Here is a 12,122-nt window from a genome sequence, read left to right as displayed (position 1 = left end):
TCTACCTCAGTGGCAAGCTGTACTCTCTGTAGCTTTACAGGCATACAATGCTCATGTCTATCTCACGTAAAAACTTCTTTTGCTGTAACCACAATCTCCTGTTACATAAAGGGGTGTTTCCATTATAGAATCATAGGACTGGAAGGGACCTTGAGAGATCATCTAGTCCAGTCCCCTGCACTCATGGCTGGACTATTATCTAGACCATCCCTGACAGGTGTTTGTCTAATCTGGTCTTAAAAATCTCCAGTGATGGAGATTCCACAACATCCCTAGGCATAGGCATTATGCAAATCTGCCACAGGTGGCAATGGGGTAGAGGCTGCAGCTGTGCCATGTTGCCAGCCACCATTGTGAACTGGCAAACAAGGTGTGAGGGGGAGGGAAGGTGTTTGCCGGGCAGGACAACTGAGGGAAGGGGAAAAGAAAGTAGGTATGGGCAAGTGCCCCCTAAAATGTGGGTCTGAAAATGGTCAATAGTTGGGGCTTTAGCATGAGATGGAGGCTGATAGCTTGGCCAGCAGAGCCACCATTTTGGAAAGGGGAGCCAGGGGTCCAAACAGAAAACATGGATCGATTGGAGGGAGGCGGGGACCTCAGCTTCAGAAAGGCTTCTTGCTCACAACCGTCTACAATGACGGTGGCCATGGGGAGCCTAGAACAGAAGCTAGCATGGTAGGATGGCATCATCATAATACATTAACATTTAAATATTTCATTATTTAAAAAATTATAATAATAAAAATGTACATGCTGAGGTTCCCTCCGTAGGATCAGCCTCCTCAGTTCCAGTCTGGCTGCACTGCCTGGGAATTGGGGTTGATTGCTGCAAGGCAGAAATGGGGCTTGTCTTCCACATGGCTTGCATCAAGGTGTACTTGGTCCCGAAGAGATCCTGGCATTCCTGGGAAATTTCTTCATTGTCCTCCTTGAGCTCATCCTCCGATGAGTCTTGCTGGTTATCCTTGGAGGGGGACAGGTGATGTTAGTGGGCAGGAGGGTCCACTATCTGCCTGGGTTGGGTGGTCATGTAATTCTGCAAAGTCTTGTCCAGCGCCTCAAAAAATGGACCAGTTACATGTTTCCCGCTGGACCTTTTCCTGTCATCTCTTGTTTTAACATATGTTCTCCTGGGCTGTTTGCTCTTCACCTAGCGCGGTTTGGCATTCCGGTCATCTGCCCAGCAATGTCCACAAAAAAGGTCTTTATGGCAGTGGCTGGCATGAGCGCTTCCAGCATCGGAGCTTCTCCCCAGCTGCCGATGGGATCCAGCACTTTTGCATGGCTCCACGTGGCCGCTCGAGGCGTGCTATAGGGCTTCTTGGGTATTATCACAGCTGTTTGTAGTTTATTTGAATCCAGGAGCTAATGGACAAAATGTAGCATCTGTGACAAAGTTCCTGCTTTACCTTGGTGGGTCTTGTGCTTATTGGCGGATTTACTCGCCTTGGAGCTTCACGGCAGCCCTCAGCTTGGCTGTTTTTCTGAATTCACAGTCCAGGTCGACTCCTCCTGTGTCTGACCAGTAGTTGGGAGGAACCCAGGCCCGCCCTCTACTCCGGCTTCCAGCCCAGGGCCCTGTGGAATGCAGCTGTCTAGAGAGCCTCCGGGAACAGCTGTGCAACAGCTACAACTCCCTGGGCTACCTCCCCATGGCCTCCTCCCAACACCTTCTTTATCCTCACCATAGGACCTTCCTCCTGGTGTCTGATAACGCTTGTACTCCTCAGTCCTCCAACAGTCCGCGTTCTCACTCTCAGCTCCTAGTGCCTCTTGCTCCCAGCTCCTCACACGCACACCACAAACTGAAGTGAGCTCCTTTTTAAAACCCAGGTGCCCTGATTAGCCTGCCTTAATTGATTCTAGCAGCTTTTTGATTGGCTGCAGGTGTTCTAATCAGCCTAACTTAATTGTCTCCAGAAGGTTCCTGATTGTTCTGGAACCTTCCCTGTTACCTTACCCAGGGAAAAGGGACCTACTTAGCCTGGGGCTAATATATCTGCCTTCTATTACTCTCCTATAGCCATTTGGCCTGACCCTGTCACACATCATATACAGTGGGGAGGGAACATCTGGTCAACTTGACCCCCGAGCAGGGGAGATCAGTAAAGGTCATGCACAAAGCAGTGTGGGGTAGCTGTTGGGAGACTGCCAAAGTAGTTTGCAGCGGCATTGCAGGTACACAAATGATAGAGTGGATTAACTCGATTTTAACTTGACTTAATCCAGTTTAAACTCCCCAAGTAGACAAGCCCTTAGGCTACCAGTGACATGAGTTTGGGGGATTCAGCTTCATGCCCCTGCTCATACTTGTCCCCCTCATAAAACAAGTCTGTGTGTAAGAAAAGGTGAAGGAAGAACAGGGTGAAGCATAGGAGGGAGTGCAGGTCAGGAAACACGTGTGTTGTAGAGCTGCAGTGTGTGTGGGGGCTCTGAGGATGGGGGGAAAGGGCGGAATAGCAGGGGGGCAATGGGGAGTAATGGTAGAGCTGGGGGGAAGGAATTTAGGACCGGAATAGCCGGGGGTGCTGCAAAGCTCTTGGAGAGCCCATGGATAGAATAGCCAAGGAGATGGCAGGTCAGGAGTGAGATGCATCATTCGGGCTGCCTGAGGCAAGCTCACCTAACACTTGTCCACACTGTGTTCACAGCGGGTCTGTTACCTGCCCCTTGTGCACTCAAAGAACTGAGTTTCTTGTTGATCAGCGAGGCCTCTCCTCTCTCTTTCTACAGATAGAGCGCATGCACTGGCCCGGTGCGGCCCACCAGCTCCCCAGCTCCATCTGCAGCAAGCCGTGCAAGCCAGGTGAGAGGAAGAAGCTGGTGAAGGGCATCCCATGCTGCTGGCACTGCGAGCGCTGCGACGGCTACCAGTACCAGCTGGACGAGTTCCACTGCAAGATGTGCCGCTTTAACGAGCGCCCCGACGAGAACCACACCAGCTGCGTCCCCATCCCCATCGTCAAGCTGGAGTGGAGCTCGCCCTGGGCCGTGGTGCCCGTTTTCATTGCCCTCATGGGCATCATCGCAACCCTCTTTGTGGTGGTGACGTTTGTGCGCTACAACGACACGCCCATTGTCAAGGCCTCGGGGCGGGAGCTCAGCTATGTGCTGCTGACAGGCATCTTCCTCTGCTACGCCACCACCTTCCTGATGATCGCCGAGCCCAGTATGGGCACCTGCTCGCTGCGGCGTATCTTCCTGGGGCTGGGTATGAGCATCAGCTACGCGGCCCTGCTCACCAAGACCAACCGCATCTACCGCATCTTTGAGCAGGGCAAGAAGTCAGTCAGCGCCCCACGCTTCATCAGCCCCGCCTCCCAGCTGGTCATCACCTTCAGCCTCATCTCCCTGCAGCTGATGGGCGTCTGCGTCTGGTTCATCGTGGACCCCTCTCACTCCACCATTGATTTTGAGGACCAGCGGACTACGGACCCCCTCTTTGCCCGGGGTATCCTCAAATGTGACATTTCTGACCTGTCCCTCATCTGTTTGCTCGGGTACAGCATGCTCCTCATGGTGACGTGCACTGTGTACGCCATTAAGACCCGCGGGGTTCCGGAGACCTTTAATGAAGCCAAACCCATCGGGTTCACCATGTACACTACCTGCATCGTCTGGTTAGCCTTCATCCCCATATTTTTCGGGACGTCACAGTCGGCAGAAAAGGTAAGAGGGACGGGCAGGTTGGGGGGAGCCTGTGGGTTTGGTTCATGCCCCATCTCCCCTGCTTTGCTCTTATCTTAACAGGATAAGAATGCAAGGTGCGGGGAGCAACATGTCCAGAGCGAGGGGTGATGGTTTCCCCCTGTGAGCCTTCTGGATCTCAGTGGGTAAGGGAGCTCCCCCTCCCACTGGAGACCTGCCAGACTAGAGTGAACTCACTGCCTTTGCTGGTTCTTCCTCTTGCTCTGTCTTCCTTTCCTCCTGCCCCCTTCTGTCTTTCACACCATCTTTCTTGTGCTCTTATTTCACTTTTCTCCCTGTGTGTGTCTCTTTATTACTTTCTCTTCCCCAATATTTCTCATTCTCTCTCTCTCTTTCTGCACTCCTCCCCATCTCCTCCCTGTCAGATGGGGCTGTGTTGAAAGGCAGGCAGTGTGGATCCTATTGGGCAGTGCTGGCTGAAGTTGTCACACACAGGACTGTGGCCCAGGATGAAGGGAGTCTGGCGGAGACAGAGCCTGGGCGAGTGAGATAGCCGTGCATGGTTCTCCCTAGCACCTGAAGATTCCTGCTCCCACAGTCGATGGGTATCACAACCCTCTCCCCAGTCTGAGCATCCCAGCACATCTGGAGTCTGGCTGCTGTTGGCACCATTCCTGCATGTGCAGACCAAGTGGGCATGGGTGGGAGATCTTCCTGATGGTTCATGGCTGTGCCCTCACCCCCACAGTTATTGGCAGTGCCCTTAATATACCCCAGTGCCCTAACACTGACCAAAACCAGATGCAAAGGCCCCCTTCACCCAACCTGTATATGCCCTCCAGATGGACAAGCAGCACCTCCTATTTCTTGGTGCTAGTCTGATTATATAACCCACTGGTGAACGTGTGTTATAGGTCCCCCTCTCTGGCTGGATGAGCCCCCACACGTGTGATGCCCGCCATCTTGGCCAACACACTTGGGATTGAGCTGTGGACTTCCAGAGCTAAAAGGACGATTTGCTACAGCTTGAGCTAAAGCTCCCTCCCTGCGGCTGTAGCATACTCCTATCCTCTGAGGATTGGGCACCAAGGGAGACACTTGCCAGTGGCTTACACCGTTACTTCACTCATCCTCCCTCCACTCCTGCTTAAGCTACAGATTAAAGGCCAGATCCTGCGTGGCACTGAGCATCCTCAGCTCCCGAGTGTGCCTCTCGGGGGTAGGGGTGACTCAGCATCTCCCTGACTATTGTTAAGGTCCCTGGTGCTGAGAAATGGGAAGTGCCGCTGGTCCTGACTGCTGCCATTGTCAGGATGCTGAGTCTCTGAGCAGAAGCTGTAAGGGGGCCAGGTGTCCTGCTGCTACATGTGTTCTGGCTGCCCACCATTGCCTGAGCCCAAGAGTAACCTTGTTTCTGGAAACACAGCTAATGGCTGGTGGTTCTGCTAGGAATCCTGGGGAGATTCCCAGCCAGCGGTAGGTAAATACCATCCTGTTTGGCTGGTATTTCTGTGCTTAAGCTCAGCCCGGGGGTGAGCTATGTCCTCCTAATACGAAGCATGGGGCATTGGAAACATGCCACCTCCCACGCCCAAGGATCTTGTAACCCTCCAGCACAAGGGCAAATAGCCACCCAGGAGTCAGGTCTCAACCCAGTGTCTAAAGGCCAAGTTTCCACATTCAGTAGCTTGTGACTGGCAGCCTCAACAGACAGGTCAAGGAATGGATGGACCCACAGACCCTGGTCTCCCCTTACTCTCTTCAAATGGGAGATGAGAATGAGACCCTTAGCTCCTCTTTCCTGCTATCTAACTGGAGTGACTTGTTTGTGTTCTGGGGGTGCCTAGCCCCATTGTGCCAGGTGCTGTACATACCCCCAGGGCAGGGACTGTCTCTCCGTAAAAGCTGACAATCTAAATGGACAAGACAGACCAAAGAAGGACCGTTCTCCTGGTTGTACAGATGGGGAACTGAGGCAGCGAGAGATTTAGGGTGCATCTACACCGGGAGCTGGAGGTGTCCCTTCCGGCTTGAGGAGACACACCCGCGCTCACTCTGAGGGAGCTGCTGTGCTAGAAACAGGAGCAGGAGGGGTGAGCTACCCCAAATACACGTCAGCCTCTTGGATGATATCCTGCTTGGGGTGGCTAGCCCCTCCTGCTGCTCACCCCACCGTGGCTATCCCTCTATTTTTAGCAGGCTAGCTCGATCGGAGCTAGCGCTTCTCCTCAGGCAGGGATTGACGTCTCCAGCTGGAAGCGGAGCCATACCCTAAGTGACTTGGCCGAGGTCACGCCAGGAGACAGTGGTATGGCTGGGAGCAGAACCTGGATCTAGCTCCTCTCTGCCTTGCCCTCTTCTGCTTCCATTCATCCTCTCTCCTCCCCTCTCCCCACCCCAATTTCCATGCAATAAGCACCCCCCTGGATAGTTTCAAGGCACAGTGTGTGCCCGGGAAGCTTGCCATGCCACCGCCCACGCACTGTGTATAAACAGAGGTCTCCCAGGTTGCCAGTCGGGTGCCTTTGCACAGCAGTGAACTCACTGAAAAATGGAGAAGTTGCGTAACGGTGACACTCTCGGCATTACCAGCCCAAGAGGTCTGGGGAGAGAGACAAAGAAGAAGAGGAAAAACAGCCCCTTGACTCTGCCGCTTCTCACTCCATTATGGGGTTGCTGTGATTTTAATTAACACCTGCGTGTTTTGGCAACGCAAGCTCCTGTGACACATTCCTCCACTTGGCTGTGGTGGGGGAGAGAGCTCATCTTGTAGTGGAGAACAGGGCGAGTGGAAAACATAACCCTCTTGCTCCAGGCACCATCACTTCTGGGCCTTGTCTTCAGTAGCAAATTAAGTAGTGTCAGGCCATGACCCCAAGGAGTCCTGCTGACTAATATGATGTTAAAGGTAACTATGCAGTCAGTGTAGATAGAAGCAAGTTGGGCCGGATCCTCAGCTGTAATACAGACAGACCAGTGTTGGGAATCATATTCTCAAAGGAGCGTGGTTAACGAACAGTATTGTTCGTTATGAAAGTGTGTGTTGCTTCCGATATTCTGCTCCGTTCATCTTGGGGAGACGATCTAAGCCTGGTTACTCATCTTTAACTCCAGCACTATGATGTACTGCAATAACCAATGGTTATTAATGTCATTGAGCAGTACTATGTGTGGTGGGAGGGATATCTAAAAGGAGGCACTGATCAGCGTTCGTTCTACCCTTCGTGATACTCAAAGCCTAGAATTCTTCTCTGTAGAGGAGTGTCACATTTTCAATAGCTGTGTCTATGACTTTGGGTGCCTATTATCCTCTAGCAGTGTCACTGTATCAGCAGTGTGGGTGAGAAATGCTATCAAAAATGAAAAATTGTGATTGAGATTGTAATTATTTGTCTGTCTAGCTATCTAGGTGCCTGTCTGTCTGACTGCAGCATCTATTGGTGGTGTCTCTATGGCATCTGTCAATGGCATCTGTCTGGCTATTCTAGGTGTCTCACTATCTATCTATCTATCTATCTATCTATCTATCTATCTATCTATTGGTGTGTGTGTGTGTGTGTATTATAGTATCTGTGTGTCTAAGGTTTTTGTCTATGATGGTGTCTGTCTATCTGGACATCTGTCTACAGCTTCTATGGATGGTTTCTGTATAATATCTATCTGTCTATGGCATCTCTGTATTTCTCTATTGATGGTATCAACTTTCTCATCGTAAAGTTAGCTCTAAAGAAACCTCCCTTTGTAATGAAGTGAGAATGAGAGTCCTGAATTTGATAAAGAAAATATCTGTCAATGGAGATGACCAAATTCTCTCTCCCAGCCAGAAAAGAAGTCCAGTTTCAAAGTTACCACCACAGACGCTCCCTGCCCCAGCTTGTGGTCTGTGGCAATGAACCTCTACGCTGTCATCCCACTGAAATCTGTGACCGATGAGCCCTTCCCCATCTCACTTTCTTCCCTCCTGGCTGCCAGCTTAGATTCTCTCTTGCAGGAGTGGAAAGCTTAATCAGGCTTGGTCTTTTCTCGGTGCCTCTTATACCCGATTGTATCTCAAGGCCCTTCCCAGGGTGGTGAGCTGGAGGTGGTGGGCAGGGTGCGGTAGGTAATAGATTCAGGCCTGCTCCTCCCATCACATTGCTGTCACCCTCACTGATTCTTACCTCAGGGTCCACCTCCTCCACTCCCTTCTCTGTCCTCTGCTCTCCCAGCGCCGTGTGCTCTTCTGAAGATGTTGCACGTGCCATGATGTGCTAGGTCCACCCCCACACTGAAGAGGCTTCTGCAGGCACTTTCTGGCGGTTGCTGGTGGGGGATTGCTGCACCAGAGTGGGCTGGCGGAGGAATCTCCCTTGATCCAGAGCCTGCTCTCAGGGAACTGCCAGAACATGCCCTCCTGTCTGCCTCCACCCCAGCTACCAGGATGGGGTAGCACTTGTGCAGGGAGTCACAGTGGCACCTTGTACTCAGTAGTGGCTTCTTGAAGGCTCGGACATTAGAACCTGTTACATTGTGAGAGCTCCCTGCAGTCGTTTTGAAACCTGCCATGAGCTTTTAAACGGAGATCCTTTTCTCTGTTGCATGTGGTTAAACATCCCTCCTGGGGAGATGGCACCTGCCAGGGCACCAGAGCGTGCAGATGAACCCAGACCCCGCCATGCAATTTAAACCTTCCAGCACCAGGTACCAGAGGTGAGATTTGCTACCAAGTCCAGCTGCTCTGGTTAAAAGTGGGAAGGTGAATTAAAGAAAATAAATGGGGCCTAGAGCAACATTTCCATTTTGATGAGCTGGCAGGGGAGATACTAACAAGAAAGTAGGTTTCTTAAGGAATTATTGCAAAACAAAAGCTCCCTTAAAGCTTCCGTAATGTGCTCGGCACACTGTGGTTAATAAAGATGGAAATGATAATGATTGTAGATTATGCGCAAGGTTGCTCACCTCCTCACTGCTGCTTGTCATGGGATAATTTAGTGCTGCCAAAAGCTGGCTGTCAAGTAGCAATTCAACGATAAGGCTTGCCTCCCTTTAGGGGCTCGTACTGTGCCGGGCTCCCCAGCGCTCAAGCTGCTAACAAGCTGATTAGAGGCTAGCATCGCGCTGTTCCGAGCTCCCTTTGGGGGCAACACAGTCGCAGCTTCTCGTCAACGTGTCCCCACTCCCTCTGCATCCACTGACCTATAAGAGAACAGTTCCCTTTGTGCGTGCGCTCCCCTGCTGGGGACGGTTGGCTCTGGAACGCATCTGCTTGGTATGGATTTTCTATAGCTGCGGTATGCCAAGCTGCCATAAAGGGCTGGGAGGGGGGCAAAGTTGATATTTCCACCGGAGAGGAAGGAAGACAGAGTGCCTAACTCCCTTAGTTTCCGTTCAACAATCCCAATCAGAAGATGGTCAAAATTGGCATCTCTTTGACAGTCCCTCTCCCCCCACTTTAATTTCACATCTAAACCCCAGCAGGGGCCGATATTCCCTTTGCTTCCTCAGATAAAGCAATTTCGGATGCTGCACCTGCACTTCCCTGAGCATTTCCAAACATCCGAGGGGTCTGAGTTGCCTCTCGCCCCTGTCCCCGGATCTCCGCTTTCTCCACCGTTACACCCAAACCGGGCCCTGCATCTTTTTGCTCTGCAGCTGGGGTAGCTCACATAGATCAGTCTTCTGCATGCTCCTGGACCCGACTGGGCAAAAAATGTGAATGAAGCTTTTTTGCCTGCCCCTCCGAGTCGTGGAGTTCTGTTCAAGTTCGCAGTGATGGCCGGCAAGTTCTTCTCCATGGGAGCTTGTGTTTAAACACAGTTCTTTCCTTCTTATCTTTGCATCTGTCTAACAGCACGTGAACCTGGCACCTGCACCTCACAGGTCTCTGCTCTGTCCCGCTTGGCTGTGTGACCCTTTGGGTTCACCAGCTACACCCAGCACTCGTACATAGCAGCAGTTGCTCCACACAGGTGGTATTACACCTGAGCCCTCTGCCCATCTGTCTGTGGATCTAGGTCTCTGCTGTTCTGCCCGCTAAACCGAGGCTTATTGAGAATGCTGTTTCAACCTTGGGCCTTCTGTTGCAGGTATAGATGGTGGAACTAGAGTCTACTACTATTAGAGGAGGAAGCTGAGAGAAATGATAGGAGTATTTGTGGCATCTTAGAGACTAAGAAATTTATTTGAGCATAAGCTTTCATGAGCTACAGCTTACTTCATCCATGCCTTTGAGGTTACAGTGCTGGCCTGGGAGACAGGGGTTCAGTTCTTAGCTCTGCCACGGATTCCCTGTGTGACCTTGGGCACATCACTTAGCATGCATGTGCCTCTGGAGATGATAATCCTTCATGTGTTCTGACTGTAAACTCATTGGGGTACGGGACCGTCTCTTAGTGGGGGTATACGAACAGCGCCTTGCCCAGTGGAGCCCTGATCTTAATGGGACCTTAAGGTGCTACCACAAGATAAATAATATAGCGCCCCCCAGGTCTAAGGATGCCCCCTTAAAATGGCTTAATGGTGTGTGGGCAGATGGGTGTGTGCGCAGGCACACACAGTTTTTTTCTGCCAGTAGCTGAGATTAAACCCTAGACGCTTCCTCAAAGCATCTGTGCTCAAGTCCCATCGGAGTTATGTGAGCAAGGCTGGCTCATTGTTTTCTACTGAAGGAGTCAGATGAGATCTCAATTTTATTTCCCCCCTCCCCCCCGTGTCTACAACTTTGGATGGAGGTGTAATATTGTTATAACAAGTCCCCAAGCCCTTTCTCAAAGGAGCCTCTTATCCCTGCAGATGCTGGCGGATTACAGAAATAGCAATAACAGAGGATCTAAAGAATGAGACAATTTCCTGTTCCGATAAGGCAGAAGCTGAAGAGCAGAATCACTGTAAATTTCTCTGTTTATCACATTTGCTTTCACAGATGGAGAGAAGAGGATAAAACCTGGTCACTTGTTTGTTTAGCAATGGCTCTTGGTGAAATGAATCATGAAAGGGACTCTCGGGTGGCTTGTCCATATCACCAGAGCCCCAAGATAGAACGTCTGGGGGATGGGTATGGAGGGGTAATGATACAAAGGATTTAGTGGATGGGTATCAATTTAAAAGCAACCAGTGGAAATTTATCTATTTGTTCCACTTATTAGCTCCCCTTGCTCAACCTCCTACCATGCCTGTGTTCCCATTTGACCTCCCACGTGTTGCACCCATTTACACTAGGTCTGAGGCCATCTGACTACTCTGTGGGTTTTTAAAGTGAATTGAGTGCTGGTGACAGGCAGTGGATTAGCAGCACCCGAGATGGGCGCTGTGCGGTTGGCCGGGCAATGGGAACTATGGAAGCTGATCCAATGGCTAGAAGCAGAAGCTAGGCAAATTCAGACTGAGATAAGGTGGAATTTTTTAGCAGGGAGGGTAATTAGCCATTGGCATAACTTACCAGGGGTTGTGGTGAATTCTCCATCACTGAAAGTTTTTAAAATCCAGATGGGAGGTTTTTCCTAAAAGACTATTTTTGTATAACCACTGCTATTGGGCCTGAAGCAGGAATTAATTCAGGGAAGCGATGAGACTTGTGTTCTGCAGGTGGTCAGACACCATGCTTTCTTCTAGGCTTAAAATCTATGACTCCGTGACCAAGAAGAGTGCAGAGGGATTATGCAGTCACTTAGGTTTGGATCTAGATTCCGTTGGAGCCAATGGAAAGACTCCTATTGAAGTCAGTGGCTTTAGCTCAAGCTCTCAGGAGGCTGGTGCTCATGGCTTGGAGGCAACATCGTTTTGTTGCTGTTTGTTTCTAATGTTCTTTGTGTGTAAAGGTTTAGGAGGCTCATAGCTTCCAGCCCCCTGGAAAAGGATGGTTTGCGGAAGGTGGGAGATGGTAGGGCAGATGGGGTTGCGAAGGGGAGTGCAATCTGGAGAAAGACCCGGGGGCTGGCAAGGGAGCAGGTCAGAATGGGATGGGGCAGCAGCCAGACAGGGGGCTTGGACTGAGTGAAGAGAGCACAGGGGAGGGAGATCAGGGCTGAACTGATGCCAGGCGAAAATAGGGGACATGGCTGTTTGAATGTTCCCAGTGGCTGGGTTGCTGTGTGGCCTCTTGGTGCCATTCCTGCTTTACTGGCTTGGCTGCCCCCTTCCCAGGCTCTGGCCCAGGAGCAGTGGCCAGAAGGAAGGGGCATGGCTGGGGTGCCTTTGTGATCCAAAAAGAAAAGGAGTACTTGTGGCACCTTAGAGACTAACAAATTTATTAGAGCATAAGCTTTCGTGAGCTACAGCTCACTTCATCGGATGCATTCACGAAAGCTTATGCTCTAATAAATTTGTTAGTCTCTAAGGTGCCACAAGTACTCCTTTTCTTTTTGCGAATACAGACTAACACGGCTGCTACTCTGAAATTTGTGATCCAATGATCCCTGGCTGCATTAATGACCCTTGGGAGGGCCCTGATGTAATAGAGTATCCCTGAGGCTGCGCTAAACTACATCATGGTCTGG

At 50.9% G+C, this 12,122-nt stretch overlaps 1 protein-coding gene across 6 annotated transcripts in view; it reads left to right on the top strand.

The window, feature by feature from the left end:
• Nucleotides 1–12,122, top strand: part of GRM4 (glutamate metabotropic receptor 4) — a 247,953-nt gene that overhangs the window by 212,803 nt on the left and 23,028 nt on the right. For all 6 annotated transcript variants that reach the window (XM_043500559.1, XM_043500562.1, XM_038380296.2 and 3 more), the window contains one exon: nucleotides 2,734–3,669. In XM_043500559.1, coding sequence (XP_043356494.1) covers nucleotides 2,734–3,669 — 936 coding nt within the window. The remainder of the gene's footprint in view (nucleotides 1–2,733; nucleotides 3,670–12,122) is intronic.

The sequence above is a fragment of the Dermochelys coriacea genome, chromosome 21, assembly GCF_009764565.3.
Source record: "Dermochelys coriacea isolate rDerCor1 chromosome 21, rDerCor1.pri.v4, whole genome shotgun sequence".
Classification (NCBI taxonomy): domain Eukaryota; kingdom Metazoa; phylum Chordata; order Testudines; family Dermochelyidae; genus Dermochelys; species Dermochelys coriacea.
The sequence above is the reverse complement of the archived record's forward strand: the minus strand, read 5'-3'. Positions and strand labels throughout refer to the sequence as shown.